General features: G+C 42.6%; 1 protein-coding gene across 1 annotated transcript in view; it reads right to left on the bottom strand.

The window, feature by feature from the left end:
- Positions 1-285: 285 nt before the first annotated feature.
- The window catches only part of MAP1S (microtubule associated protein 1S), a 50088-nt gene continuing 35963 nt past the window's right edge, over positions 286-14410 (bottom strand). The window contains exons 6-7 of the mRNA XM_044270076.1: positions 3839-4074; positions 286-2608 (exon numbers count right to left, since the gene is read on the bottom strand). Coding sequence (XP_044126011.1) covers positions 2453-2608; positions 3839-4074 — 392 coding nt within the window. The 3' untranslated portion in view covers positions 286-2452. The remainder of the gene's footprint in view (positions 2609-3838; positions 4075-14410) is intronic.

Raw genomic sequence — 14410 nt, forward strand, 5'->3', positions numbered from 1 at the left:
ACTCTTACTTACGGCTCCAGCATGCATATGGTAGAATTTATTGTGCCATTCCATGTTGAGTGACCGACAGGGGATCCAAGAAACATCAATTTGGGAGCATGCTTAAAACAAAATACAAAAATAGTACCACCCTCACTGTTTGGCAATTCTTGGGTTCTGTGGCCAATGATTGGCTGAGTGGTCACGTTTCTTGTGCCAAGAAGAACAAATTGGTGGTGGGGATCAGTGAGGCGATTATCAAATTAACACAGAATGACTTGGAATAAGGACACAAGAAGCCACAAACACTTGTTTACTTCAAATTTTAATTTGCTTGTCTACTCAAAGCTATGTGAATTCACAATACAAATTGGTGGTACATGATCTATGCCGCCCACCCCATCGTTGTCTGGTTGGATGCACACTCATTTCACAGACAATGACATGGTGATTAAAGCCCCATTTAACTCCTTCTTGGGGCTGACTGGCACTTTTAACGTGACATGTTGGCATGTCTAAGGAACTATTCTCCACATACATTCGTGAAGACAGCAGGAGGTAATCCTTCATTTAGTACAGCATACTATTATACAATTAAAAAACATAACTAGCTAGCAGAACTTTGCGCCACAGGAAGAAAATGGTGTATTTAGTGTTTTAGACATAGTACACTTTACAGAACAGCTGAAAATACAAGTGACCGTGCAGAGATATTGCCGCTAAACTGGTTTCTTCTTCTTGGGCTTACTTCTCTCAGCAAGTTTTATTTTTATTTTTTTAAACATTATCTTAAATAAGAGCATTAGAAAAAAAAAAAAAGATGTTTCATTCTAATACACAACTGAGAATGTAAACTCAAAACTTCATTACTTAAGCCCCAGCTTATATAGGAAGCACAAATCTTCTTTTGTTGGAGTGTCAGAAACTAAACAGTACCCAAAAATGCACCACTAGCCCTTTATTGTAATCTAGCAAACTCTAGTATGCCAAGTACAACAAAAAGCATACAGTATGTGTGTGAAAATGGCCACATACCTGCCAGAGATCAAATTCTTGTGCTGTAATGCTACAAAGGTGAAATATTTCTACAAACAGTCAGTCATTCTATCACAATTATCTTATTCTGAAAATCGAGGGCGATAATCGGCTGCTTGAGAAAAATGGACAGTATGTAACACAGACCGAGGAGCCATGATGCCTAAGGGTCGGTCCACATGTGGATGTAGCCCCATTACTGGGTCTATATCTGCTTGTGGCCACCTGCAGTGGTTTTATGTGAACTTTGATTTCTTATCCACCCCATGTGAACTTTAGGCGGTGGATTTTGGGCAGATTCTATGCAGATTTCAGTTTGGAATATGCATGGAAAATCCACCATGTGAACGTGCTTTTTCTCCTATTACCACTAAAACAAATTCTTGTTTGTGCAGTAAGTGCTTGTGCGTGAAATGCAATCTGAACATTAGCTAGCAAGCAACCAACCAGGCTCTAGGTGCGATTCTAGAATCAGGGGTCAGCAACCTCCGTCACTCCAGTTGTGAAACTACAACTCCCAACAAGCTCCATTCACTTGTACAGGTGTTTAGGGGACAGTTCAGCAGCTGTGCATTGTTGAGAGTTGTAGTTTTACAACAGCTGGAGTGCCAAAGGGTGCTGACCCCTCTTCAACAATGCTGGCAAACTGTCTGCAGATGGATACAGATATTTAAGAAACATTGTATATTGTCCATAATTTAGTATTGAAGTGTTCCGAGACCATGTTTGATCCTATGAAAGAGAATTTGATTGTGTGGTCATCTTAAGAATAAGTACCTTGCTTTGCCGAGGACGACATGTTTTGCGGTCTCGTTATGGCAAAGGCAGCAGATAATCATAGCACAACATGCAGGACTCTTCCCACTGATATCTCAGGTGCACACAGCTTTCAGCGGCTCGAGTCCACATTCATTACATCCATCACATTTACAGGGAACAATATTTTCACTATGGTAGGACAGAGGCAGTTACCCACATACATATACAGGTAAGGTGATGGGCCAATACAGGTTACCTTCGGCAACAACAACTGCAATAGCTTCTAAGACCACGCAAAAGACAATTCAACTGCAAACATCTGAATGTGATGTGGAAAGCAAGTCTTCAGCCCAGGTGGAAGGAAGGTCTACTGTTTGCAGGTACAAGATTCCATGCCAAAAATCTGGGACGTGAGGAACTTTTATTCATGCCATTGAGTGCTCTTCAATTGTGCACAAGCTTTCCCACTTCCCCAAAAAAATCTAGGATTCCATGGCAGCCCAAATAAAAGAATGTTCTTGTGTGACCAGTGGGTAGGAATGTCTTCACTCCAGTGCGAAGTGCTGCATCCACTGATAAAAAAAAAAAAACATGTGCAACAAAATAGAGAAAGCACCCCCAAATGACAATGTCCTAAAATAACTCCCATTGGGTAAGCACACCGCAGGATAGGAAAGGTTTAGAACTCTACTTTGCAAGCAGGGAAGGTTTCCCCCTGCATCGATACACTGCTGGTGCTGCCCAACACAGTAATGCCAAGCGACTGCTGAAGGGCGTGCGTTTCCTCATACCAGGCATGAACTGTTGGCGACTCAAAAGTAGGAATCAGGGTAACCTGTGAATGGAGAAAGCAGTAAATAAAACACCACAAAGGAATACAACTAATACTACTTTCACACTCGCATTTGGTGCCAATCCGTCATGGCATGCGCACAGATAATACAACAGTATGCATCCGTTCAGAACAGATCCGTTTGTATTATCTTCAACATAGCCAAGACGGATCCGTCTTGAACACCATTGAAAGTCAATAGGGGACGGATCAGTTTTCTATAGCACCATATTGTGTCAGTGAAAACTGATCCGTTGCTATTGACTTACATTGTGTGTCAGGAGGAATCAGTTTGGCTCTGCATCGTCAGGCGGACACCAAAACGCTGCAAGCAGAGCGGAATGGAGGCGGAAAGGAGGCAAACTGATGCATTGTGAGCGGATCCTTTTCCATTCAGAATGCATTGGGGCAAAACTGATCTGTTTTTGACAGCTTGTGACAGCCCTGAACGGATCTCACAAACAGAAAGCCAAAACGCCAGTGTGAAAGTAGCCTAAAAGCATACACATGAGGGTAAATGCAAAGCTGGGGGATTTGGTTTTACATTAATTCACATGTGGTAGATGTTGTAGAAAGCTCGGCAACTGTCCCATTCATCTGAATAGGGTTTGCAGAATCAATCTTACCACCAAAAGCAATCAAATTAATTGAACATTGTGAATTTATCCTAAGGCCAAGTCCACATGTGACTAAAAATATAGCGTAAAAATCAGCTGTATTTTGGCAGTGAGATCCCTATGCATTACGTGGTTTTGCCACGTAAAAGGCAGTGGATGTCACCCTTTCTGCTGCAAAGGGAAATCTGCAGCATAAATTGACCCTCTGCAGATTTCAAATCCACACTGCAGGTCAATTTAGGCTGCGTTTTTTGTACACAGCGTGTGGAAGAGATTTCTTAAAATCTCATCCCCTTCCCCTTTGGTACCGTACAATGATGTGGAGATGCTGCATGAAAATCCATGACTGCAACTCAAAAACTATTCAGTCAGGTGTGAACACAGCCTAAAAGTCACCCACCCAAACCTGTCCATTGTGGTGGGAGCAGCGGCCTGACCGTAGGCACTGGTTTGGTGAGGTATGTAAAAAGGGAGCATGGCCTTACTTGCAATTTTAAAAAGGGTATTCCCATTAATCTGCCCGATATTCTGGCCACGTAAATCCACAGTTACTTGAAGGAGAGGTTGTAATCTACCCTGCAGAATGACATTGAAGAATTAGTAGTAAATAACGTACCGGCATATCTTGAGGCCAATTACTTTTTTCAGCAAGCAGAGAGTCCAGAATTTTGCGGGTAAACTTTTCTTTCACAGGATCATCTCCACTAACAACATAACAAGAAGAACATAGCCGCTTGAAAAACTCTTCATCCACCGTCTGGGCAGCAGGTCCACCAGGTAGGTAAGCAAGGTCTACATAAACTGGTGTTGCAGGGGTTGAAGAGGAGACTGGCTTTGGGGTTCTGCTGGAAGCTGAAGAGAAGAAGGGGGGAAAAAAACAAAGTCTTACAAATGTACCAGTAAATAACGAATTTCTAGCAAGACTATCACATGTGAGAAGACCCTGGCAATGACTAGAGAACAAAAAAGTTACTGCTGGAGATTTACGGAAATGATCTGTAAAGGCTCTGTTCACAAAACTATGCATCATTAGGACTTCTTCACACATTAGTAAATCACAGACGTGTGTAGCCCATGTTCTCCACAGACTTCACACATATCCCTTGACTTTAATCTGTTTATTCACACATCCTTGTTTTTCAATGGGCCATGGATCAATGAAAAAACAACGGAGACCAGCACTACTTTGGTCCATGATTTGGAACAACACACCCACTGAAGTCTATGGACATGGATGGTCAGTGGTTTTCATGGGCAAAATTTTGGTAGGGGATTCTGTGGAAATCCCTTTTCAGCTTAGCAGTTCATGTGGAATACAGATGAAAAACAGAGGGCAGGAAGTTGACATATGGACCACATCATGGATGAAACACTGACTGTTTTGTCATGGATGTGTGAAGGCCTGACAAACACTGAGGGCTTTATATAATGGTTCTGTCATGGGGGGAAAAAAGTCACCATGCATTTTATTTAAATTAAAAAGGAAATGGTTATTTAAGAGAAGGAAAATAATAAAAACTCAATATACATAGAAAACATTTAGGAATTTTTGAGTTTCTTTTGCATTTTGGCAGTATAGGCCATTGAAAATTATAAGGGTTTTCTAAGATTTTATAACTGATGGCCTATTCTCTGGATTGGTCATCAGTATCTGATGGCTCCTGCGAGAGCTGCAGCCTTCTCATAGCGTTGTACAGTGTATAGCTTGGCATTGCAGGTCACCCCATTCACTGCTCCTAGGCCACATGACAAATTAACGTGTGGTCACTGGCCTAGGGAAAGCTGTGAGAAGGACGCAGCACTCACAGGAGCACCAGTGCCTTCTCAAACAGATGAACGGTGGGTGTGCTGGGTGTCGGTCCCCCACCGATCAGATAGAGATAACTTATACACAGGACATCAGTATAAAAGTCTAAGATAACCCCTTTAACCGCCTCCGGACCGCCTAACGCAGATGTGCGGTCCGGAGGCGGCAGCCCTGCGCTCAACGACGCATATACGCGTCATCTCGCGAGGGCCGGGATTTCCTGTGAACGCGCGCACACAGGCGCGCGCGCTCACAGGAACGGAAGGTAAGCGAGTGGATCTCCAGCCTGCCAGCGGCGATCGCGCTCGCTGGCAGGCTGGAGATCCGAATTTTTTAACCCCTAACAGGTATATTAGACGCTGTTTTGATAACAGCGTCTAATATACCTGCTACCTGGTCCTCTGGTGGTCCCTTTTGTTAGGATCGACCACCAGAGGACTCAGGTAGCTCAGTACAGTCGCACCAAACACCACACCACACTACACTACACCCCCCCCCCGTCACTTATTAACCCCTTATAAACCCATGATCACCCCATATAAACTCCCTGATCACCCCCCCTGTCATTGATCACCCCCCTGTCATTGATCACCCCCCTGTCATGCTCCGTTCAGACGTCCGTATGATTTTTACGGATCCACGGATACATGGATCGGATCCGCAAAACACATGCGGACGTCTGAATGGAGCCTTACAGGGGGGGTGATCACCCATATACACTCCCTGATCACCCCCCTGTAAGGCTCCATTCAGACGTCCGTATGATTTTTACGGATCCATGGATACATGGATCGGATCCGCAAAACACATGCGGACGTCTGAATGGAGCCTTACAGGGGGGTGATCAATGACAGGAGGGTGATCACCCATATACACTCCCTGATCACCCCCTGTCATTGATCACCCGCCTGTCATTGATCACCCCCCTGTAAGGCTCCATTCAGACGTCTGCATGTGTTTTGCGGATCCGATCCATGTATCCATGGATTCGTAAAAATCATACGGACGTCTGAATAGAGCCTTACAGGGGGGGGTGATCAGTGACAGGGGGGTGATCACCCTGATCACCCCCTGTCATTGATAACCCCCCTGTAAGGCTCCATTCAGACGTCCGCATGTGTTTTGCGGATCCGATCCATGTATCCATGGATCCGTAAAAATCATACGGACGTCTGAATGGAGCCTTACAGGGGGGTGATCAGGGAGTGTATATGGGTGATCACCCGCCTGTCATTGATCACCCCCCCTGTAAGGCTCCATTCAGACGTCCGCATGTGTTTTGCGGATCCGATCCATGTATCCGTGGATCCGTAAAAATCATACGGACGTCTGAACGGAGCCTGACAGGGGGGTGATCAATGACAGGGGGGTGAGATAAATATGCTGGGTGAGAGAAATATCTTGGTCAAATGCCAACTTTGTATAAAAAAATTGGAAAAGTTGTCTTTTGCCAAGATATTTCTCTCACCCAGCATGGGTATATGTAAAATGACACCCCAAAACACATTCCCCAACTTCTCCTGAGTACGGCGATACCAGATGTGTGACACTTTTTTGATGCCAAGGTGGGCAAAGGGGCACATATTCCAAAGTGCACCTTTCGGATTTCACCGGTCATTTTTTACACATTTTGATTGCAAAGTTCTTCTCACACATTTGGGCCCCTAAATTGCCAGGGCAGTATAACTACCCCACAAGTGACCCCATTTTGGAAAGAAGACACCCCAAGGTATTCCGTGAGGGGCATGGCGAGTTCCTAGAATTTTTTATTTTTTGTCGCAAGTTAGTGGAATATGAGACTTTGTAAGAAAAAAATAAAAATAAAAATAATCATAATTTTCCGCTAACTTGTGACAAAAAATAAAAAGTTCTATGAACTCACTATGCCCATCAACGAATACCTTAGGGTGTCTACTTTCCAAAATGGGGTCATTTGTGGGGTTTTTCTACTGTTTGGGCATTGTAGAACCTCAGGAAACATGACAGGTGCTCAGAAAGTCAGAGCTGCTTCAAAAAGCGGAAATTCACATTTTTGTACCATAGTTTGTAAACGCTATAACTTTTACCCAAACATTTTTTTTTTTTTATCAAAGACATGTAGAACTATAAATTTAGCGAAAAATTTATATATGGATGTCGTTTTTTTTGCAAAATTTTACAGCTGAAAGTGAAAAATGTCATTTTTTTGCAAAAAAAGTTACATTTCGATTAACAAAAAAAGTAAAAATGTCAGCAGCAATAAAATACCACCAAAAGAAAGCTCTATTAGTGAGAAGAAAAGGAGGTAAAATTCATTTGGGTGGTAAATTGCATGACCGAGCGATAAACGGTGAAAGTAGTGTAGTGCCGAAGTATAAAAAGTGCTCTGGTCATGAAGGGGGTTTCAGCTAGCGGGGATGAAGTGGTTAAAAGGCAGTCTGCCATCAGGAAATTTACCTTTAAACCTGGTATAATGTCTTGTAAAGCTAACTGAATGCAATGATACCTGTAACTTAGTGATCTGCTTCATTCTAGAGGAATTAGTCTTAATTTGCATGCAAATAAGCAGTTAATTGCACAACGGAAGGGCTCAAAGCCACTCTGTGCACGCTTGCACCTCCTGCTTCCTCTGCTAGCCTTCCCTTTCCTTTTTGATTGACAGGGCCAGGTGAGATGACTTCACAGTAACCTAGCCCTGTCAATCAAGGAGATAGAGGTCCTGGTAGAGAAAGCAGGAGGAGTAAGTGTGCACTTTACTGCTCATCTACAAATGCATTAAAAATCCTTTTTACCACAGTAACTCAAAAGATCACTAAAGTGAAAAGGGTGTGTGTGTGTGTACACATTATAACATACACTCACCTAAAGAATTATTAGGAACACCATACTAATACGGTGTTGGACCCCCTTTTGCCTTCAGAACTGCCTTAATTCTACATGGCATTGATTCAACAAGGTGCTGATAGCATTCTTTAGAAATGTCGGCCCATATTGATAGGATAGCATATTGCAGTTGATTGAGATTTGAGGGATGCACATCCAGGGCACGAAGCTCCCGTTCCACCACATCCCAAAGATGCTCTATTGGGTTGAGATCTGGTGACTGTGGGGGCAATTTTAGAACAGTGAACTCATTGTCATGTTCAAGAAACCAATTTGAAATAATTCAAGCTTTGTGACATGGTGCATTATCCTGCTGGAAGTAGCCATCAGAGGATGGGTACATGGTGGTCATGAAGGGATGGACATGGTCAGAAACAATGCTCAGGTAGCCCGTGGCATTTAAAACGATGGCCAATTGGCCTAAAGTGTGCCCAGAAAACATCCCCCACATCATTACACCACCACCACCAGCCTGCACAGTGGTAACAAGGCATGATGGATATATGTTCTCATTCTGTTTACGCCAAATTCGGACTCTACCATTTGAATGTCTCAACAAAAATAGAGACTCATCAGACCAGGCAACATTTTTCCAGTCTCAACAGTCCAATTTTGGTGAGCTTGTGCAAGTTGTAGCCTCTTTCCTATTTGTAGTGGAGATGAGTGGTACCCGGTGGGGTCTTCTGCTGTTGTAGCCCATCCGCCTTGCTGCATACCTCGGTTGTAACGAGTGGTTATTCAGTCAACGGTGCTCTTCTATCAGCTTGAATCAGTCGGCCCATTCTCCTCTGACCTCTAGCATCAACAAGGCATTTTCGCCCACAGGACTGCCGCATACTGGATGTTTTTCCCTTTTCACACCATTCTTTGTAAACCCTAGAAATGGTTGTGCGTGAAAATCCCAGTAACTGAGCAGATTGTGAAATACTCAGACCGGCCCGTCTGGCACCAACAACCATGCCACGCTCAAAATTGCTTAAATTACCTTTCTTTCCCATTCTGACATTGTTTGGAGTTCAGGAGATTGTCTTGACCAGGACCACAACCCTACATGCATTGAAGCAACTGCCATGTGATTGGTTGACTAGATAATCGCATTAATGAGAAATAGAACAGGTGATCCTAATAATTCTTTAGGTGAGTGTATATACAGTACAGACCAAAAGTTTGGACACCTTCTCATTCAAAGAGTTTTCTTTATTTTCATGACTATGGAAATTGTAGATTCACACTGAAGGCATCAAAACTATGAATTAACACATGTGGAATTATATACATAAAGTGTGAAACAACTGAAAATATGCCATTCTAGGTTCTTCAAAGTAGCCACCTTTTGCTTTGATTACTGCTTTGCACACACTTGGCATTCTCTTGATGAGCTTCAAGAGGTAGTCACCTGAAATGGTCTTCCAACAGTCTTGAAGGAGTTCCCAGAGATGCTTAGCACTTGTTGGCCCTTTTGCCTTCACTCTGCGGTCCAGCTCACCCCAAACCATCTCGATCGGGTTCAGGTCCGGTGACTGTGGAGGCCAGGTCATCTGGTGCAGCACCCCATCACTCTCCTTCATGGTCAAATAGCCCACACAGCCTGGAGGTGTGTTTGGGGTCATTGTCCTGTTGAAAAATAAATGATGTTCCAACTAAATGCAAACCGGATGGAATAGCATGCCGCTGCAAGATGCTGTGGTAGCCATGCTGGTTCAGTATGCCTTCAATTTTGAATAAATCCCCAACAGCGTCACCAGCAAAGCACCCCCACACCATCACACCTCCTCCTCCATGCTTCACGGTGGGAACCAGGCATGTAGAGTCCATCCGTTCACCTTTTCTGCGTCGCAGAAAGACACGGTGGTTGGAACCAAAGATTAAAAATTTGGACTCAGACCAAAGCACAGATTTCCACTGGTCTAATGTCCATTCCTTGTGTTCTTTAGCCCAAACAAGTCTCTTCTGCTTGTTGCCTGTCCTTAGCAGTGGTTTCCTAGCAGATATTCTACCATGAAGGCCTGATTCACACAGTCTCCTCTTAACAGTTGTTCTAGAGATGTGTCTGCTGCTAGAACTCTGTGGCATTGACCTGGTCTCTAATCTGAGCTGCTGTTAACCTGCGATTTCTTAGGCTGGTGACTCGGATGAACTTATCCTCCGCAGCAGAGGTGACTCTTGGTCTTCCTTTCCTGGGGTGGTCCGCATGTGAGCCAGTTTCTTTGTAGCGCTTGATGGTTTTTGTGACTGCACTTGGGGACACTTTCAAAGTTTTCCCAATTTTTCGGACTGACTGACCTTCATTTCTTAAAGTAATGATGGCCACTCGTTTTTCTTTACTTAGAATTTGTATTATGGCAAGAAAAAAGCAGCTAACAGTCTATTCAGTAGGACTATCAGCTGTGTATCCACCTGACTTCTCCACAACGCAACTGATGGTCCCAACCCCATTTATAAGGCACGAAATCCCACTTATTAAACCTGACAGGACACACCTGTGAAGTGAAAACCATTTCAGGTGACTACCTCTTGAAGCTCATCAAGAGAATGCCAAGAGTGATGCAAAGCAAAAGGTGGCTACTTTGAAGAACCTAGAATATGACATTTTCAGTTGTTTCACACTTTTTTGTTATGTATATAATTCCACATGTGTTCATTCATAGCGCTCCAATTGAGTCTCTGGCCACAATTATGGTCGGAATGAAAAAGCTGGGCAAGCTAGTTTGCTGTGCTAAAAGTCTAAACAAAGAAGACATTTAAAAGCAAAGATAAAAAGTGACTTTTTCTAATTATGGAAGAGTCCGCTTTTTTTTTTTTTTTTTCATACTGATTGAAAAATATATTGTGCAAATGTTTTGGGACCCAGAGCAGGCCTCCCGGAACCACACAGACCTTCCTTCCATCTTTGGCTGCTTCCTGTGCTCCTACTGCCACGACCTTATAGACAATTGAGGTTACGTTAGCCTCAGCACAACAAAAATGACACTGGTAAGCCCTCCATTCGCTTGGTTTCCTCTCCATGACATATGACTAAACAAATAGATATATATAGTACGTACTCCTGTTTACACCCTAGTGCTCATGAAACCTGCAATACTCACTCTGACCAAACAACCACTCTAAAAGCCAAGCTGGTTCAAAGACTAAAAGGTGGATTTAGGCTACTGTCACACTAGCATCTTTGCCGGATACGGCAGGGTTCAGCTTCTTCCGTTACTGATAATACAACCATCTGAATCTGTTATGAACGGATCCGGTTGTAATATCTTTGTGTATAAAACTCTATTAAACAATCAAAAATACATACATAGCAAATGTACATGTACTCTCCAATATGTTGTACAATAACTGACAATAATAAAGAGCATGACATTGCCAAAAGACAGTGTTGCATCAGAGGTGCCAATTATCAAGAAACCTTACACTTAGTTCACAAGGAAATAATTATTTGAATTGCAAGCTTATTTCTCTGACCTCTGGTGCAATACAGCAAATAAAGTTAAAAACAAAACTGATAATAAGCGTCATGGTGATTCCAAAGACAAAAGGCGAGAGCACTTTACAGCTATACTTTATGTTTAGATCCAATTCTAGCTCTAGAATCATCTACATTACTTGTCATTTTTACTATTGACCCAAGTTAATTATTTAACCTGTACCTTTTTCCAAGGTTTCCACAATATGGAATAAAGTTGGTGTGTTCTTTGTTCCCAGCTTGCTATCTCTTCAAGTCTACATATTAAATCTACTTTCACTATCCACATTTGTATTGTGGGTGGATCTTTACTTAGTCATTTCAATGGTATAAGCAATCTGGCTGCTTGTATGAGCAAGTCTTTTTTGGAGGGGTGCCAAGAGGCACTAGGAAGCCATAACATTTCCCTTCTCAGTTTTAGTCTATCATAAGAAATAAGCGGTTTCTTTTCCATATAAAGGCTGAGAACATTGATTTAACTTGCGTGAAAAACGTCTTAGGGAGATCAATGGGGGCCATCTGCATGAGGTATAGAAACTTGGGCATAATAAATGTCTTCAGCAGACACTTAAAAATTTGAAAGTTTCCCAAATGTCTCAAATAAAAGCATGTATGCGTCGGAACGCCCTGGAGGGGTTGGTGATCAGTAATAAATCATCTGTGAACGCCGCTGAAGTATGTATCTGGTCACCAATCCTCAAACCTTAAATATCAGTCTGGTTCCTAATAGCCTATAAGAGAGTGTTTCCATCTCCAGGATGAAAAGAGAAGGGGACAGAGGGCAGAATTGTCTAGCGCCGTTAGGTATATTCCAATAAATCCGACATAATACCCTTTACCCTTATTTTTGCACTGGGACAGCTATATAGAAACAATCACTTTACTGAAGAGGGGGGAAAGCCAAAAATATTCCAAAGCAGCTTGCATAAAAGACTACCAATTAATTCTATCAAAGGCTTTTTCGGCATCTGTGCCAAGTAGAACTAATGGTATTTTGTTTTCTCTAGCATAGTGAATTGCATGCAATATTCTGCAGGAATTGTCGTTTCCCTCCCAGCAACAAAGCCTGTTTGCTCCGGATGAATCAATTTAGGGAGTAGTGGGGATAATCTATTCGCCAATAACTTGGCCCATATTTTTAAGTCTACATTTTATTTAAAAAAATGGGACAATAACTCCTACATTGTTTCAGATCTTTCCCTTCTTTAGGCAAGATGGCAAGAATTGCCTCCAAAGCTTGTCTCGGCAGAGGTGTACCTTGGAACAATGCTGTGCACCATCTAGTATGGTATGGTAGTAAGGTTTCTATAAGCCTCTTATAATAACACGCAGGTAGACCATCTGGTCCCGGGCTTTTTCCCAGTGGGAGGGATCTTATGAGCCCTATAATTTCCTCAGATATTTTGGGTAGGTTAAGTGATTGCAGAAAGGACCTTAACTCTGGATTAGTCCCTTGTGTCTTCTCTTTTTGGCTGTCCTCTAAGTTGTAAAGTGCAGAGTAAAAGTTTTTGAAAGCACTAGCAATTTCTTTAGCTGTAGACGCTGTACCCTTCCCTTCCTTTGAGATGGAAGTCACATAAGTCTGTTATCTCCTTTTTTCAATTGGGTATGACATCATACGATTACCTCCATCACCCTGGGCATAGTACCTAAACTTCGCATATTGATAGGTTTCAGCATATTGAACATTAAGATGGTCTTTGAGTTGTTGGCGTAACTTGACCAAGTCCCCATGTATCTGTTTAGCTTTTAATCTCTTATGTATCCTTTCCAATGCTGCCATCTGTGCCATTAGGGATTGTGCGAGTTTCTGCGTCTTTCTTAATTCTACTTTCCAAAGCAATGAACTCTCCCCTAATTACTGCTTTATGGGATTCCCACAATATGGTAGGAGATCTCAGTCGTACCATTTTCTTTGAAAGAGAGATAAAGTTTATTTTGGATAGCTAAAAATCTGCCTCCTTATCTAGCAAAGTCTGATTCAATCTCCATGCCCACTGCTTCTCTGGTAAACTAGAGAAGAGTAGTGAGGCTCACATATGAGTGGTCTGATGGTTGGACCTATGTCTGCCCCCTGCACCATGTCTACATGGTGGTCAGAGATAAATATATAATCAATGCGGTGAAAAGTGTTATGTACTGCTGAAAAGTAACTGTAATCTTTGGAAGATGGATTCAGTAGCCTCCAAGTGTCAACCAGTCTCGTGTCTTAAAAAGCCCTATGAAGTGCCCCCCTGTGTATGTACAGATTTGCCAGAAGAGGAGTCTAATTCAGGGTCCACTAAAAACCAGTATCCCTTTCTGCATATGTATGAAATGCTTGTAAATTGTTAATCAGCAATGGGATTTGCTTTTTGTTTGGTGCGTATACATTTGCTAGCGATACCTTCACTGAGCCCATTGTACCTTTAACAAAGAGTCCAAGTGTGTGAATGGGACAGATTTTGCAATGGCAATGCTGACCCCTCTAGATGCACTACTACGAGTGCTATGGTACCAACTAAAGTGGAATGCGGTCATTTTGGTATTCTGCCCATTTTAAAGTGAGTCTCTTGGAAAAAACAAATCCCCACCTTGCTCTTCCTGCACAAGCTCAGCACCTGAGACCTCTTTTGTGTGTGACATAATTGAACTCTCACTACCATTCCCTGCCTCCAAACAAAGACAAGACATATACAATAAGTATAACCATAGATAACAAAAAACATAAGTGATATTCCGCCCAAGCAAGGAACATATTTGTGGAGGACAACATACGGAGAGCACTGCACTCCTAAGGGAGTGTGTGAGCCCAGAAGGCTCTCCAGTTTCTGCTCCTCTTATGGTGGGGATGGCAGGAATATGACACATGGTCAATATCCTGAACTGTTCCTCCTCGCCTGCATACCATTTTAAACTCATAGGCTGACTAAATTATTTATTTAACCCACTTTATTCTTAAAACGTACAAAAGTGTTTAACATACAAAAACTATTCAACTTTAGCTTTATGCCTTTTCTAAGGTCTGCTGTTGTCTTTAACATGGGGATTCGATGCCCCCATGTCTGTTGCCCCATGGT

This window comes from Bufo gargarizans, chromosome 1, assembly GCF_014858855.1.
Source record: "Bufo gargarizans isolate SCDJY-AF-19 chromosome 1, ASM1485885v1, whole genome shotgun sequence".
Classification (NCBI taxonomy): Eukaryota; Metazoa; Chordata; class Amphibia; order Anura; family Bufonidae; genus Bufo; species Bufo gargarizans.